Raw genomic sequence first — 19223 nt, 5'->3', positions numbered from 1 at the left:
CTAAATTTATTTTCTATTTTCATTCCAGTAAACTTTTACCTTATTTTTGAATATAAATTATAGTTGTGCATTAAATATCTAAGAAAAATTACCAAATCTACAAAACGTGAATTAATACATGACTCTGATTACAAACATTATTAATTATATAATCCTTTTAGTTCTCTATTATAGATATAACCAACCAAAGTGTGTAAAATAAAACTTGAGGTCTCTCTCTCGTTTTTGTCTGCAATAAATATCAGTATCTGAAAATTCCTTTTAGAAATCAACAGAATTTAGTAGTTGGACTGAATCCCTGGATATCAGCAGCCGATGCATTCATTTTGATAAAATTTAAGACAAATCGACTTTTACGCTCCAGATAAATATAAAAGGATACATTTTTATTTAAACCAACATTTTGCCATTGCAGTTTCTTCAGGGTTAATATACATAACTGTTTGATATTGGAATATTATAATATCAAACATCTATGTGTTCATTATAAGTGAAATATTATGTCTATGATGTGAAACAATTCCATGTATAACAAGTTATGAAAATTAAAAGGTTCTTCATAACACATGCCTATTAATTAATCCATCAAAAGTGTAGATAAATTTCATTAAAAAAATACAGTTAATAAATTATTGCATTTTGTTAATAAATACCCAAATAAGTATTTCTGGAAACTGTATCAAAGATAATTTAATATTCACTTTACAGTATTATGTCACTTAGAACGATGTAGTAGGTTACTGATTGATGCATGTGAAACATGAAGCATACGTATTTTTTGTACTGATTTGTATTTCCAAATGCATTTAATTTCTTTAGCAGCTAGACAAATAAAAAAATCTTTATATCACAAGATATGGCAACTGCCAAGTTTTATTAATTCAGAAGGAAATGTGTTAGATTAAAATAAAACTAACTTATGAATCTCAGAAACCATGGCTGTGTGATGTATAATTACACATTTTGTATCTCCCACAGACAGGACTGATTCTAGAACATGTTGCATCCTAGATACTACTAAGGTACTTGAAAACTTAATCTATCATATGCGCATAAATCAATTTACTTTTCTTATATGCCCCAAAGCTGGTCAAATTCATCTGTTGTCCTATGAATACACAAGGAATACCAAACAGCCATGTGTGAGAAAAACAAGGAATGGAAATACTCTCCAACAAGAGAGCATGATTGAAAACTTCAACTCAATGTTCTCAACATGGAAATATATATATATATATAATATTAATGTAATATATCTTATCTTCACTCTGAGTTACAACTACAATGTTTAAAATCTCAATCAACTAAAAAATTAGTACATTTCTATAAACCCTGTTACAAGAATTCTAAATTTACTTATGTTCAAAGCACACATTAGGCACATACCATCAATTTCACTTTATACAGTAGAGGTCCCAAAGTTGGAGATAATGGGAGATATATAGCAATGAGACGATAATAAAAGTACAGCAGTCCAATACACATCAGTACCCTTTCATTATAGGGATCAAAAACGTCACTCACATGAAAAATACGCCCAAGTGAAAACAGAATGACAAAGGATATAATGAACACAATTTCACAACACTTCAACAACAGAGGTGCACTGGGATATCTCTAGAGGAAAAAAATACATACCAACACAGTTTAGCACTATTTGTGTTAGGATTCATGAATATCTACAAAGTTCTTTTATAAATACAACCAACTGTATATTAATAATTAGTAAACATTTTCTTTAGTCTGTGCTGTAATGTGCTACTGAATTGCTCCTAATGTATACATATAAATCAGAACAGTTACAAATAGTCAACTTATAGTAACTTCTTCAATAACCATGCCATCGTTATAATTAAAAAACAGAGGGACACATTTTGCTTTCTTCAAGAGTACACCATTTTTTATGAGAAGTTGTATTTTTCACTCTTTATATGCTCACAAGTATCCTTACTATGTATAGACAATACGTTCGTCTGATGACCTCCACAACCAAAAGAAATGTCCAGGCACAAACAGTGACATCTAAATAGAAATTTCCACATGATGGCCACAGAACAGCCATGCTGAATAGCCCAAGGTAAATTATGTAAAAAACCTGAAAATTACAGTTTTTTATATACTTTATCAAAACAGAGAATTTCTATGAGAAATATAAAGCTAGATATTGTTAAATATAAGTGAATAAAATATATGTTTATACATTTAATAGTTTAAATTTGCTTGTAGAAAGTTTTCAACAGCTAATGAAGCACAGAATAAAGCTTAATTTGTACAAAACATTAACACTGATAAATCAAATTCTTCATGATTTGCTTACAAGTCAAATAAGTAAAGGAAGGGAGATAACTGTGTTAGATTGTTTCCATTAACATTATTTATTTTCCAAATATTCTCTTCTTAATTTACTTTCTAAACATTATCTTCTTATTATTAAGACTGTCTCCATTAACCTAACTTAATTTTCAAATAATTTCTTCAGAGTATGTATCTTTAAAAGCAACAACTATAATGTTGAAACTGACATACATCATTCCTTGTGACCTTCTGTACTCATTGTTGAAGAATGAAATGGTAATTTAATATTTAATAATCAATCATTTATCTTTAAGTTCATTATTCAAATTCTGTCAAGGAAACTTCAAACTGGTCACATAAATCTTTATATTAAAAAACTTGAAACAAAGATGATGAAATGATATACAAATTTTGCATAGTAAGAGAAAAATGAGACCATATATATATATATATATAGAGAGAGAGAGAGAGAGAGGGAGTATTCAGTGATTTTATCAGTTCAGTATCTTTTAGTGACTTGGACAGTAAAAGTTTTTGTACTTATAACTCTGTGATTTAATTAAGACAAATTAGTATAGCATATTTATTACCAATCAATTTGCCAAGAAGTCTGTAACTTAATTAGGGTTAGCCTAAAAGCAAATGTAGTCTGTATCAAACTTTATTGAAGAAATAGATTATTTATTTATTGTTACCTGGACTACATCAAGTAAAACAAATAACATTTTCTTACACTTATTATGGAATGAGACTTAATAAAATATTGTTTCTTAATGCAAACCAGAGAGTAAAACGTATAAACAAAACTGCATTAAAAGTCATGTCTAAAAAGCATGCATATGACTGAAAAAAAACATACCTTTTATCTAAAAATAATCTTTACAAAACAAAACTTAAAATCCAAAACACTGCACAAATAAAATAAGTTTACATTCAGACAACAGTAATGACGTTTGTTTATTATACAATCATACCAAATACAGATACATCAATTTCATGAAGTGTTTTTTAATACATGCAAGTTTCTCACCTGGAATGTCCATAATTTGGTAACTGGAGCACTCCACATAAGACAGATCATTTTAAACAGTGATGGACGTGTGTCGGTAACACCATTTCTGGATTTTTGTGGTAGTTCTGTTTTGTGGTCTCTAAGGCCACAGCAGAAAACAAATTTACAAAACAAATGGTGATTGTGTGACATTAAAACAATTTTTTTTACTAGTTTGATAATTATTATACGTTGTTGTAAGTATTACATATGGCTGTGCACAAACTTTATATATTTTCCTGTTTTCCATACTGGTTTTCTTCTGTATGAATGATTTGTTCATTTATTCGAAATATACAACTTGCTGAACCAATATTATACAGAAGTGAGACATATGTCGAACTTGAATATCACTAAATCAAAACCAATAACAATTTCTTTCAATAAATCAAACAATTTATATGAATATTACCAGTTCAAAATACATATCTGCTTGCTTTAAAAAAAGGAGCAAACATAGGCATCTAACTGTTAATTAACAAGAAACATCAACAACTTTTTCAAAAAGTAGACTTATATTCTACTACTGAATAACCATTGAAAATGGATGTATACAGTTTTATTATTCTCTCATTTCATTTTACATTCTGCTATCCTTTTTTTAATTCACATTTACCACTGATTAAATCTAATTACTTAAAAGTAGTAGTATACTTTGTAGAATATAACTGTAGAGGTGCCAAGAGTTTGTATTACATTCCATTATGCTACATATACTCTATAGTAGTAGGGAGAAAATAAAACAAACAAACTAGAGCCTTAGCCATCATAACTCACTGGACTACATCTGCTAACCAAATATAGGATGAACTGGCTTTGCGTTGTGAATGTTGATTCATCTGATCTTTTGACTTTCCCAAACCATCTGTTTCATCGTCAAAGTCTGTAGCTAATAACAAACAGAATTACACTCTTCTGATACACTATACCATTGCTTTTATGCAAAGACACTTGAATGTCTAAATACATATATTAAACATTTCATGTATATGTTTTCTCTAATAAAATAAAATATGTTACTTTATTTACCCTCCAAACATTTCCCTACTGTTGATGCCACAGATCTTTAAACCTCTTTAAGTATTTTCAACAAGTGCATATACAAACCTAGTGTTAATAATAAATCACCATTGATGTAACAAATACCACAATTTTCAGCTCTTCTATTAAAAAAAAAGAGATTTGACTGACACTATAACACTACATTACCATTTTACAAACCTATGTTAAGAACAAATCACCTTTCATGTAACAAATACTACAATTTTCAGCTCTTCTATTAAAAAAAAAAAAGAGATTTGACTGACACTATAACACTACATTACCATGTTACAAACCTATGTTAAGAATAAATCACCTTTATGTAACAAATACTACAATTTTCAGCTCTTCTATTAAAAAAAAAAGATTTGACTGACACTATAACACTACATTACCATGTTACAAACCTATGTTAAGAATAAATCACCTTTTATGTAACAAATACTACAATTTTCAGCTCTTCTATTAAAAAAAAATATATTTGACTGACACTATAACACCACATTACTATGTTACAAACCTATGTTAAGAATAAATCACCTTTTATGTAACAAATACTACAATTTTCAGCTCCTCTACTAAAAAAAAAAGAGATTTGACTGACACTAACACTACATTAGCATGTTACAAACCTATGTTAAGAATAAATCACCTTTCATGTAACAAATACTACAATTTTCAGCTCTTCCATTAAAAAAAAAATATTTGACTGACACTATAACACTACATTACCATGTTACAAACCTAGTGTTAAGAATAAATCACCTTTCATGTAACAAATACTACAATTTTCAGCTCTTCCATTAAAAAAAAAATATTTGACTGACACTATAACACTACATTACCATGTTACAAACCTAGAGTTAAGAATAAATCACCTTTCATATAACAAATACTACAATTTTAAGCTCTTCTATTAAAAAAAAAAAAAAGAGATTTGACTGACACTATAACACTACATTACCATGTAATCAACTTACCATTATCAATGAAACTTGCCCAGATATCATTCGGATTGGTTTTGAATTTCACCCAAAAATACATGGGGAAAACAAAGAATGCACAGAGCAACACCTTAAAAACACAAAAAACACAACATTTGATATTGAAAATATTATCACAAAACATTTCACACAGATCTTCCATATGTATTTATATATATCATTAAACAATAAGCAACTACAAATGTACTTACAAAATATGTTGAAACTACATATGACAGTAATAAGTCAGACATGTCAAGAGTCAGTAAGTGATAAAAATTCAATTGATTTTTAAATTAAAAAATAATTGTTCTGTAACTTTTTGTTGTAATTTGATCACTAAAATAAAGTTGAATTATCTTATTAGGTGTAGTAACCCCTGAGTAGCTGTATTATTAAAACATTTTACTGTTTGATAACATATTTGTAGTTTCTTAAATATTTCTACATAGGATTAGAAGAACAACTCATGGTTACAAGGCAGTTTTTAAGATAGAATCAGCTACATCCTTATGGTTCTTTCAATGATTTGCAGATCTAAAAAAACAAAAATACAAGCTTCCAAACAACTGAACAAAATCCAGATTTTCAGATATTGACAATTATAATAGTAAATCCCACTATTTAGCTTATAAATAACTGCACAAACAGTAAGTTCTAATGAATGGTTACACTCACTACAGTCAACAGTTTTCAATTAGGAATGTTTATGCACAAACATTGGGGTCAATGATTTTGCCACTTGTAGCATATGTTGCAAAAGATGCCATTTGGGTTGAAAATATGGAATTTTAATCAGTGCAAAGATGTTCTGTAACAAACATTATATATGTTTGAAATTGGCTCAGTAATAAAAGCTGAATTGTTATAAAACCTTATTTCCAACTGATAAACAAGCAAATTAAAAAAAGTTATACATGGATAATTCAAGGCTGAGAAAAGTTTAACAATCTAAAGCATTACTGGAATTGTATTGAAATGGTTTCTTGCATTTTTTTGAAAGTCTTGGTAGTTTGGTCAGTAAAGGCTACTAACAAAAGCTGAAAGCTGCAGTAAGTAAAAATTTCTTTAATTGTAATATACTAAAATAAGCAAAGGATTCATTTCAAAAAGAATAAGGGGCATAGGAAAAAATTCTTAAAATTTTCTACAGCTTTAATGGAAATGTGTTTATAGCTTTAAGTTCAACAAATATTTCAGGTGATAAGCATTTTTTAATATTACTTCATTTATAAATTATATCCTTGTGTTCAAAGTCGTGAATTATTCCATTTCAAAGGCTCTTCACACATGTATGTGTGATTGTAAACTCATTTCCTGTGTTAGTGTTTCCCCAAAATAGTAAGTTACTTTATGATCAGTTACATTTCTTAGTTTCTTTGCACTTAAGAACAAAACTATGCAATTGGCCATTTTTGTACCCACCATGAGTTTCAAAACCCATTTTTTAGCATCATAACGCTGCATAAGCACTACAGAGAAATTAATAGGGGAAAGAGTTATATTTATTTGTAAAAAAATGTAAAAACCATTCTTTATATATAATAGCTAACATTATTACTTGCTTCCAAAGTATAGCATGCCCAATTAGTTACATGTCAGTTTAGGAACACTATTTCCAACACTAATTAAGCTTTGAATTATTCACTGCAGATCATTCTACTCGAGTCCTAAAACACACATAGAAACATTAGTAGAGATACGTTGATATGTAATATTTGTAATACTTTTTTTAAATGTAATTTCTTTCACTGAGTACACTTGACTGCTAGATTATGTATACATTTTTAAAGACTTTTTTCAGTGTATTTATCAACTTTGAATGTTTCTCAATAACATCAATAAAATGAAACTTTCTTACATAATTAAGATATCACTCAAAAATTCATTCACACAACTCATAATGGTATAGGTATATAACTAATGCAAGTTGATCACATGTAGATATTTCAATTTTATTAAAAAAGTTTTAAACTCCATCACAAAAAAAGAAACAAATTTAAATCCCTGGAATAATAATTGGTTTGTTACTATATAGTAGAACTTATTTTAATTTTAATATATACTGTGTGTGTTTGTGTGCATATATACATATAATGTACAAAATCACTATCATGGATATCACACATCTTTTGTCGACAGTTTTAACTAAAGAAAATGTAACCATGCAATGTAGACATATTATATATAGCACTTCTGGCGTTGTTATCACACATTTTCTTTTCGGCAGTTTTAATGATATAAAATGGAAAAATCTACTAAATGTATTATGTACAGCATCAGTGATGTGAATATCACATACTTTCTACCAACATTTTTAATGAAAACAAAACGACAGTTAAAAGTAAGTTTAAGAATCATATTGTAAATATATTCAATGCTTTTAAGACAATAATGTCACTAACTGTGATTTACAATTAATGCCTCAACTAATATCACTATACACAACAACTTAAAGTATAACCATATTATATATTCATACCTTAACACACAAAGGTAACTTCACAACATCCCAGGTACGCTCTTTGATATGAATGTTTCCATAAAACAGACTTGTCAACCACATTTGACAACAAGGATGGGCTAAAAACATATGATTTTTGCCTTCAGCTGCAAGCTCCACTGCAGTTCTGTATGACCAGTCAGGGCTTTCTTGACCCAGAATATCAAATGATCTGCAGCTTGCATCTCTATAGCTTATGTTAAGTATCCTAGTTGCCAATTCAGAAAATTTACTGACACAAAAAAAAAGTACAATGAAAAAATATACAGGAAGTAATCACATTGTATTATGTTGTACTTTCTACTAATAAGTATTGTTTAAATGAATCTCAAAATTCAATAAAAAGCCTAAAATTACGTAATTGATCACAATTGCAGAAGAATATTAGACAATGTTTTATAATCTATAATTATTCTTACCAACTTAGAAACTGAATTACAGATTACACCATTTGCAACTAAACCAGTCCACATGTCTTTGTATATCAAACTGAAAAAATAGACTTTACTACAATTTTTTAAAACTCCCATTCGCCTTATTTATATATACTTCTCTACAAGTGGGTATTCTCGTCATCATGAATAAGCCTTATTTCTATTTAAAACAGATCTAGATAATAAGCAATTTAGAAAAATTAAAACTGAGTTTGTGTTATAAACTATAATTTCCTAACATTCACTCATTGCTAACGATGTTAAACGTTTCACATAGTTAAATACAGCTACACCTTTCGTTTGGTCACATACACGTGTCAAACAATTAGGCATTCACAATGTACAAATGGCCATATATTATTAGTATGAAATAACAAAGACATTGTCTCATTTACAGTTCTTATACAGTCAATATTCATTGTCATTTTTCACCATCAAAGGCATTCATAATATACAACAGTCCTTAAGTGTGAACTATGTATGTGAAGAACCACAGAAAGCACTTGTAATACCCAGCAGTCCTTAAGTACAAACAATGTTGACGAAAACAACTAACAGAGTTAGAAAATCATTCATCATTTTTAGTTATTTAAATCTCTAATTATTTCAAAAACCTGCAAACGTTTTTTTAGCTAATTCATTTCATGTCTGTTATAAAATTTCTACTGACATACTTAAAGAACAGATCTGAACACAGAAGAATGAAATGCTGGGCATTCAAAAATGAAAACAGAGTAATATTTCTTTTGTTGTATTATATCATATGAATAGCTTACTAAAATAAAAACAACTGAAAATTACAAACATGGCAATGAACACTTAAACAAAATTAGCTAAAAAATTATAACACTGAGTACTGTCATGAAAGTAATCAAGTATCAGTTTTACAGCTCCTTGAAGTTCAATTTGTGCAAAGAAGAAAAATAAAAATACGATTAACCACAGTTAAGCCAACTGAAATAAACACTGTCTTGGTGAATATGTCAAAATATAGGGTGATTTTTTATATGCAAAAACGGCTCGTTTGGGCTGAGAAAACACTTTTACATAGAAGAGCGAACAACGTTTCGACCTTCTATGTAAAAGTGTTTTCAGCCCAAACTAGCCGTTTTTGCATATAAATTTTCTCAACAAGTGGGTTTCTCGTCATCACTGATAGGGTGATTTAATAAAGATATTGTACATTATGACATTATACAATATGAAAGAGACTAAGTGTGAAATTCACCCAAGTACCTTTACATTATACAAGTGTACAAATATGTTGAAGACATATTTTTTTTCTATCTGTAGCCATAAAATTAGTGAACAGTTTGTTGATGAAATGAGAATTTTTTAAGTGTCTACAAAACATAGCTCTATTATAGAGCTCTTTTAGAATTACACTAATGAAGTGTTAAAACAAAAGTTATTTGTTTTTATATTCAGTATAAGCCAACAGAAATAAACATTTCAAAACCTAATGGCATCATATCCATACCAGCCGTTTTTAAATATATAATTTTCTCTACAAGTGGGTTTTTTCATCATCACAGATCATTAAATATAATAAAATAAAATTTTCATCTTCTAATAAAAAACTTTAGAGAGTAACATTTTACCATTTGTTTTTCAAAATCTTTAACTTGTAACTTGATTCTGAAATATAATTAGTCAGTTTATTACAAATGTTGGAAATAACAAGAGCCAGATGGATGGGTTGGTCTGAATTCTGCCACAGGACTTCTGCTAGTATTGATCTGTTAGCGAAGATTGCCCACATTGTCATAAGTGTTAGTGCTTTTCTTTCGGCTGCAGCAGGACTACTGACATACATGCCTGCAGCATTGAAGGAAAGTCTCTGAGAACAAACAAACTTTGAAAAACCAGTTGTTGCTTGAATAAGTTTGTTTAAGTCTCCTTCAAGGAAGTTTTGACCTCTCTTTGACAGCTAGAAAAAAAAGTTAGAACGAAGGGTACATCTCACATCTTATGAAGGAAATTATACTTGTCTGCATTAGTTTCACAGAGCTGTATTTAAGTTTTAATTAAACACTTTTATTATTAATAAAATTAACATCAGGATGTACTTTATAATTCATATTTTTATATTATCTAAGCTTTCATTTCCTAATTTTAAAAGGAAATATTTGAAAAAATCCTCAGTCTTTAGGGTAACATACAAACTCTCAATTTTCCCCTTTTAGTCTGTAAAACTTCAACAGCATATATACTGCATACTGTGTATATTAAGTACATATGATCTCTAAGTAATTCTAAGTCATGGTATAGACTTTAACATCCTAATTTGTCTATTCACTGAGATTTCAATAAATTTTCCCAACTCAAGACAGAAGCTCTTCACCCCCCACTTCAACTCTCCTTAATTTTCAAAGAAGTTTTAATAGAATGTCAACCAAAATAACTTAAATAGCTTTCTAACTAACCTATAAGTAGATTAAAAAACCATTAATACAATGAACATCAAATCGGCTTACACAAATCAGTTACTTCTGCTGAACTAACATTGAATTGCAAAGTCAAAAGAACAGTTATACACGAAAGTGTGAAACACAAAACAAGCTCACTCTACTGATTATAAACATGTATGCCAAATAAGATCATATGGTTGTGAAAACTCTTTTGAAAGTTGAGGAGGGCTTCTGTCATGGGTTTTAAAAGTTCACTGATATATCAGCAAATGGTGTTTGTTTGTTTCGAAGAAAAGCCACATTGGATGTTATCTGCTGTGTCCACCATAAGGAATCAAACCTAAATTTTAGTATTGTAATGTAAATCCATAAACTTACTGATGTCCCATTAGAGAATTCAGAAAATGAAGAAATTAAGATATTGAAATTGTATATTTGTATCTCAGAGCAGCTCTTATGGGTATTAACATTTTTAGTAATAAATCAGAGAACAACGTTTCAACCTTCTTAGGTCATCTTCAGGTTAATGAGAAACTGTATATTTGTACCTTGTTTATTTATAGAATGGATTTACATTTCTTATACAGTGTAAAAGCTATACTGTTGAAGTTGCACAAACTTAAAGGGGGAAACAGAGTGTTTGCACGTCACATGACAATAAAGGTGATGAATGAAAATATTTTTTAATATTTTCTTTTAAACATTAAAAATAAAACACAGGTAATACAAAAATTTGGATCATCAGCTACATTTCAATGCTAATTTTATTGAATACATTTAAAACAAAATTATGTGATGAAAGTTTAATTGTAACACTGTAAAATGTTCTGACATGTATTTGGATTAAAATATAATGAACTTTCAGAGTTATAGAATGTCAAATTTAATGTATTACTAATTTACTATTTGTAAATAATGTTTTTCAAAAATTGTTGAAAAAGTCCACATTAATCCAATAATCATGCACTATATTCACTTAAGATTAAAGGCTTGAGAGGAGTGACTCCCTGTTGCTGTTCTCTTAGTCTAAAGCTACAGAATGGGTTATCTACTCTGTTCATAATGGGTGAAATGAATCCTATATTTTACCATTGTCAATCTGTAAACTTACTGTTGACCCGCCAAAGGACAAAATATACTATAATTTTACTGAATGAAATATTTAAAACTGTTCTTATCTCTATACTTGTAAAAGTACTTTTGTCACTCTTGGGACTTCCATGGGATGTTATATTCAAAGATTACATAACCAAAGTTTCAATGATAAAAGGAGGTTCATAGCTTTAAAATTAATATGAAACTATTTTCACAGCTCAGTACTGAAAGACAAGAAAGCTAACCAAACCCTTTTACCAATGCCCAAGAAACTTTTAAGGTACATCACCCTTAGCATATCAAGTTACATATTTACATTTAGAAGTTTCCTTTCATATAAAATTCACCCTTGTCTATGTTCACAAAATCAAATCACCAAGCCTGTTGGTATGTTTTGACATTTTGTACAGCAAAATTACTTTCTCTTCTCACCAAATAAAATTTGAGGAATAAAGCTACAAATCTCTCCAATATATTTATGTAGGTTACATATGAACATAAGAATTAAAAGATTTTCAGAAAAATTTGTGAACAATGCCTTTTGTACAGGTACATTTGATGAAAACATAACTTTAAATAGCTTCAATCATAATTGGTTTCAAACTAGTGTCTACATATATGTGTGTGTTTATGATTTGTTTGAAAGGAACTTTATAAACCCTACATGAACTTGGATGATAGACCTAACTTATCAGCACTTCTGGTGATATTCACATTTTAATCACATAGACTGTTTTCCATATCCAAATCAGTAGTGTTAACATATTAAGAAATATTCTCTTTCTATAGATATCACATTCTTACAAATCACTTACATTGTATTATGATAGTAAATGGCACAACACAGTAAAAAAAAAATCAAATGACTTCATAAATCAATTGCAAAAGCTATTAGAATGAAGAACCTATTTCAAATAATTATTTAACATGAGAGTTCAAAGTAAGACAAAAAATTACATCATAATAAAACTGAAACTGTCTTACAAGCCTTTCTCCATTGAGTTTTCTATAAGAAACATGACAGTAATTCAACTGATATAAATAGCTGAACTCTGATATTAAGTTAAAGGCCTCTTCAGTAGTGATGTAAAGTATCAAGTAAAAATACTATTAAAGTTTTCCTAATTTATAGATCCTTACCAATCCATGACCAAGAACTCCTTCCCAACAGACAGTCTGAAAGAACTCCTGGTTCTGTATTTTAAGAAACAAGATTTTCAGCTTTGTGGGTGTCAAGTACTTGTGAATTTGAAAGCCTTCCTTTAAGAAGAGATTTACAAATCTTTCTCGGCCTGAACGAAACAAAGCCTGTTCAAATATTTCCTTGGATATCTGAAACAAACAATTTGGTATATATTCTACAGACGAATTAATAACACAACAAACATAAACTTCAATTTGTATGATAGCTAAAGACAAAAGTAAATATGTTAGTTTTGTACACTCACACATTATCAAAACAACATTCATATTTTTCTCGATAGTGCATAATCTAAATCATTTTCTTGTATTTTTACAAGGTTTATTCTTTCTTAACGTCAGAACTTTTATATTACTTTATAACTGTGGTGAGTCCATATACCCCCTGTTTTGATTGACTGCATAATGCAAATACACTGCTGACCAAAATCTTAAGGCTAATAAGCATAAAGAAAAAATATGCATTTAGCATTATTAGACTAAACCACTTATTTGAGTAGAGCTTCAAAAGATGACAATAAGAAAATAGAAATAAAAACGTTTTTAGCATTTAATAGGGAAAATATGAATACCATGAAATTAGCCTAAATACTAGCTGGTCAAAAGTTTAAGACCATACTGAAACAAAGCGTTAATCGATAAACACATAACGAAATTTAGTCATTTGTGTTCAAACATTTGCATTGTCAACATCTCCCACTGACATCTCCTGTGTTACATTGGGTAAAAACATGGCAAAAGCTAAAAAGTTGACAGAGTCTGAATGAAGCAGAACTGTCCAGCTGCAAAAGCAAGGTCTCACTCAAAGTGCCATCACTGATAAGATTGGGCATAGTAAAACTGCTGTTGCAAATTTCTTGAAAGACCTTAAGGGATACAGAATGAGAATTTCAAGTAGTCAGCCCAAGAAAATTTCACCTGTGTTGAGTAGAAAGATTTGACGGGTTGTCTGGCAAGACACCAGCTGATCGTCAAACCAGATTAAGGCTCTTATGGATGCAGAATGCAGCTCAAGAACAATAAGACGGCATCTACAAGAAAAAGGCTTTAAAAACTGTAAACACCTTCAAAGACCACACCTCCTTCCACACCACAAAACAGCTCGGTTAAACTTTGCTGACAGGCACCAAACATGGGACATAGAAAAGTGGAAGAAGGTTTTGTTCTCTGATGAGAAACAATTTAACCTGGATGGTGCATATGGTTTCCAACGTTACTGGCTCGATAAAAATATCCCACCGGAGCCATTTTCTACACGACACAGTGAAGGAGGTTACATCATGATCTGGGGTGCTTTCTCCTTCCATGGAACAATGGAGCTTCAGGTTATACAGGGACATCAAACAGCAGCTAGCTACACTGGCATGTTGAAAACTGAAAGCCCTTGTTTATATGGAAATGACTGGATCTTTCAGCAGGACAATGCTGCAATCCACAATGCCTGCAAAACAAAGGACTTTTTCATGTCAATTAACGTGATTCTTTTGGACCATCCAATGTGTTTGCCCTAAACTGAACCCCATTGAAAATGTTTGGGGGTGGATGGCAAGGGAAGTCTATAGAAATGGATGTCCATTCCAAACAGTGCATGATCTTCGTGAAGCCATCTTCACCACTTGGAGTAACATTCCAGCCAGCCTTCTGCCAACCCTTATATCAACCATGCCAAAGCAAATGTTTGTAGTTATTCACAATGACAGCCATGCAACTCACTACTGAGACTTCTTGTTGGGCATTTCCTACCCTGTTTAGGACTTCTTTTTGGTATGGTCTTAAACTTTTGACCAGCTAGTATTAAGGCTAATTTCATAGTGTTCACATTTTTCCTATTAAATGCTAAAAAGGTTTTTTATTTTTATTTTCCCTTTTCTTATTTTCATCTTTCGAAGCTCTACTCAAATAAGTGGTTGAGTCTAACAATGCAAAATGCACATTTCTTCTTTATGTTCATTGGCCTTAAGATTTGGCCAGCATTGTGAGCATGTAATTTATTTAGAATGAAAGTTGTTATTTAAATTTTGATTGGCATGATACAGTTAAAGCAACATAGATACAAGCAAAGTTGTTGGTACTGGTCTACCTATTTGAATATGGAGCTCTACTTAAGGGATTAAATTACCTGCTTTGCTTCATAAGTCTATAATATCACTTAACATCGGTATTAATATTTTGATGTTATACAATATTATTGTCTGTTATTGAAAATACTTTCACTTTTACAAGTATTTCACAGCTTTTGGTATTATATATATATATACATATATATCTACATACATAAAATGTAAGTTAATAACAAATATTATTAACAGCTTGCAATAATCTAATTGTCACTAAGCTAGCTTGTAACAACTTACGATAACAATGTAAGTATGAAAGCCTACACCAAACAGTTCCTTCTATCATAACTGAGAGGGTCCTAAGTGATGCCATGGTAACAGTATTGTTCTGCAGAGTACACTAAAGTTACTGTTGTAATCTCCCTTTTTCATGCTGTCATATGTGCATGAGCACCAAAAGACAAAAACAGTTAATGGAAGGTGCTTGTGAACAAGATATCACATTTGTTCTTGTATCTTGAGGAGAGACTAACAGGTTGGCTTGAATGTTTTGTCCATTGGTTTCATATCTTATTGGCATCCACTCTGTTTACACATGGCATGTAAAGTGCCAGCATATTAGCTTTGAAAGAATGTACAAAGTTCTTTTTGATATATTTGTCAAATCTCCAGATATTTTGCCTTAACCATGACATCTGTATTCTATAGTCATTACAGAAAATCAAACTATTACAATAAGAGCTCAAATCACTAGCATGATGACAGCAAATATATGCTTCATCCAATATTGTTACAAATTTCCATTTATCACTTCCCAGGTACTCTTTTTGTAGTTTTTCACAAATGGTCTTCCATTTAGTTTTATGGCTCTTGTGAACTTTGCTCTTACAGCACTTTTATATTATTCAGAGTTCCAAGGGGCATCCTTTGTACAGTTAAGCTGAAATGAACCACTGTATTACTTACAGTTACAAACTATTTAATATTCTAAACTCCCTCTGATATGACTAGTAGCAAAGTGTGATGTAGCCTAACAGAACCATTCCTTTCCTTGTTTTAACAAGATGTAACCATGCAATATTCAACATATTATAATGATTAGAAATAGATGTAATTAAATGTACATTGATTTGGACTCTTACCAACTGATCTCTCAGGACACCAATTATAATCAGTTAATTCCAATCTTTTACCATTACCATATAAAAAGCATATTAATTTCTGTATCTAGCCAACTGTTAAATTTATTTTCTTATGTTTCAATATCAACACAAATGGAAATGATCAATCTTAGCTCCTAAACTTTACATGTTAAATGAACTTATGTAGCTTTAAATTCATTTTAGTGTTTATGTGTATATATATATTATGAAACATAAACAATACACAATATGATTCCATGTAATTTTTGAAAAGAGTATTACAGATATCCTACTTTTCAATTTTGTAATTTTTACACTGACTTAAGTTGTCCTACTTCCTAAGTTCAAAGATTATATAAATTTCTGCTGTGTTTATTAGATTCACAGACAATTCATAAAAAAAAACCAACACAAAACTGAATTACTTTGATACCTTAAATTTATTTGTAAGATCTTTTCGGAACACTTCATTGAGTGCTACGTGGGGAGAATTCCAATCAATACTGAGATAGAGGTTTTTCTCCATCTGATTATACCAATTTATAGCATCAGGCTTCTGAGCTGTACAGAATTAAGAAAAACAAATAAATACACAAAGATGTCTTACTTGTTGTTATTTTTAATACTAATTAAAATACTTTACTTGTATCAAGTTAAAATATGATCTATATCTCCAGAAAAAATAATCTGGTCATTTTCACAAAGTTTCAGCAGTTGCTGTTGTTTGGAATCAATATACAAAGATACAGGTTTTTCTTATTCTTGATTAAATTAATAATTTTAAGCTTTAAAAACATTAGAGAAAAGTGTTATTAGAAAGATTCGTAGTGACTAACTATTAAAGTGTCCACTAAATCAAACTCTTTTAAATACAACTAATTATCATAAAATGTTTCAGTAAATAATTAACTAAACATATACAGCCCTTACTTGCAGTTTCAAACAGGTGATCATAAATCAGTTGATATTAACAGATGTACACTTCTACTGCTGTAATGTACATTATAACTTTTTTAAAAATATTATTTTGAAACAATCAATTACAATTAAACATTATGTGATGTCTTGTATAGAGATGTGAAAATTTACCAGTCTAACGCCATGGAAGTAGCAACTTTTAAGCTTGGGCTACAGTGAATTCAATATGTACTAGCCCAGGGCTAGTAGGATTCTACTTACAATGAGTGCATATGTGTAAAATGCAACTCTAATCTATATTTAATTATTAAAGTTAACCAAAATGCTAACAAATATGTGTATATCTGTAAAATCCAACTCTAATCTATATACAATCATTAAAGTTAGCAGAAATGCTAAGAAATATGTACATATGTGTAAAATGCAACTCTAATCTATATTTAATTATTAAAGTTAACAGAAATGTCCCCCTATGGGCAGCTGTTTATGCTAGTATTTACAATTTGTAGTATTCATACTTTATTGAAAAAAAAAAAGATAAAAGTAAATTTTTTAAATAAGATTTGTTTCTGAACAGTACTTCATAAGAAAAAGTTTGGATTGTGTTCTTTAGTCGTACAGAACTCACTGCATCAAAATGATTCAATGTACAGAGCTTAAAATGTTAATACATTTTACTGATATAAACTATAACATTTTTGATATATTAAAAGTACTATAATTTATTGAAAGTATAACAGTTTTTTTTTAAGAACTCCAGTTTCTCAGCACTATATTTAAAAATTACATCAGAAAAGATATAATCAAACCCTCATGTACAGTGCTAATGAAAGTTGTGTTCTGTGATAAAGAAATGGTTGTTACACATACAATACTTATTTCTCTACTTGTCTCAATCTTGAATACCAAAAGTGTAAATTTTTTTATAGATTTCTGTTTGTGGTGCAATCCAATAGATGGCATAGGAATTTTGGTTACATACATAGATGTTGACATGCATGTTACATTACAGTAAGACACAAAATGCTTCCTTCCATTGTTACTCAAGTGTTTACTGTCACTGAAATTTCTGTAAAGCTGATAAACTGTTTATTAATAATAAGTTAATCTATCAGTCATATGCATGACATACAAACACATACATGACTCAACAACCAACTAGTAAATTAATGCCTATTTAATTAGTTTTCTATTTATAACAAATCTACACAATTATTTGTTGGTAAGTTAGAAAAAATAATTTTTTGTGCAAAGTTTTTAGTGATATTAGATTAAACATCTGTGGTTAGGTGATGTAAGTCATGTCATCCACTCTGATTTGGAATATCAAACAACTATGTGGTTGTTTTAATTTTCTTAATTATGTAGACTGATTAACCTGCTTAGATATTTTACTATTTTATAACATTAATTCATATTATTTTTCAATATGATAGCAATACTAGTCTATATCGTGTATGGAGACTGGTTAAACTACCCATATGTTTTAAATCTGTGTCACATATGTTATGATCAATCATAACATATTTAGTTTTGTAATATTGCAGAAATTACAATCACAAATAAAAGCATTAGTGTGGACAATGTCCATATAAAAACTTATGGTTACATTCTAGCTTAACTAACATGTAGCATTAGTGTGGACAATGTCCATATAACCATGTAATATTAAAATTATTACATTATTTGCAATTAAAATCTTTAGGAAATTTCTATTCAAATTTTTTTCCATTGTTGTAAACAAACACAACAGAAGTCAGGTTTGAAACTGTTTACAGACATAGTTATTTTTCAAAAGATTTTGGTGACACAAACTGAAAAAACTAAGCAAAATTTCAAAGTATAGAGGTAAAACGAGATATACTTTGATAGATTGTTTAGGGAAAGTATTCATCATGAAACGAGATATAATTTTTACCCCAAAAATAAAACAACTTTTAAATATTTTATTATTATAAACTATCATAACTTATTTGTGACTATAATAATATGCTAATAAGTGCTTCTGAACAAAACCAATAAAATATTGTATTTGCATGTAATAAAGTAACATTTAGATCTCTTGGCCCTTTTGTCCAGGCATTTAATTTTTA

The 19223-nt window shown here is 29.6% G+C and overlaps 1 protein-coding gene across 1 annotated transcript in view; it reads right to left on the bottom strand.

The window, feature by feature from the left end:
• The window catches only part of LOC143243571 (transient receptor potential cation channel subfamily M member-like 2), a 57646-nt gene that overhangs the window by 22999 nt on the left and 15424 nt on the right, over window positions 1-19223 (bottom strand). Inside the window, exons 9-17 of the mRNA XM_076487283.1 lie at window positions 16646-16773; window positions 12954-13145; window positions 9909-10237; window positions 7853-8105; window positions 5368-5461; window positions 4124-4235; window positions 3326-3446; window positions 1952-2095; window positions 1387-1617 (exon numbers count right to left, since the gene is read on the bottom strand). Coding sequence (XP_076343398.1) covers window positions 1387-1617; window positions 1952-2095; window positions 3326-3446; window positions 4124-4235; window positions 5368-5461; window positions 7853-8105; window positions 9909-10237; window positions 12954-13145; window positions 16646-16773 — 1604 coding nt within the window. The remainder of the gene's footprint in view (window positions 1-1386; window positions 1618-1951; window positions 2096-3325; window positions 3447-4123; window positions 4236-5367; window positions 5462-7852; window positions 8106-9908; window positions 10238-12953; window positions 13146-16645; window positions 16774-19223) is intronic.

The sequence above is a fragment of the Tachypleus tridentatus genome, chromosome 2 (assembly GCF_004210375.1).
Source record: "Tachypleus tridentatus isolate NWPU-2018 chromosome 2, ASM421037v1, whole genome shotgun sequence".
Classification (NCBI taxonomy): domain Eukaryota; kingdom Metazoa; phylum Arthropoda; class Merostomata; order Xiphosura; family Limulidae; genus Tachypleus; species Tachypleus tridentatus.
This window is presented reverse-complemented; position numbering and strand designations above follow the sequence as displayed.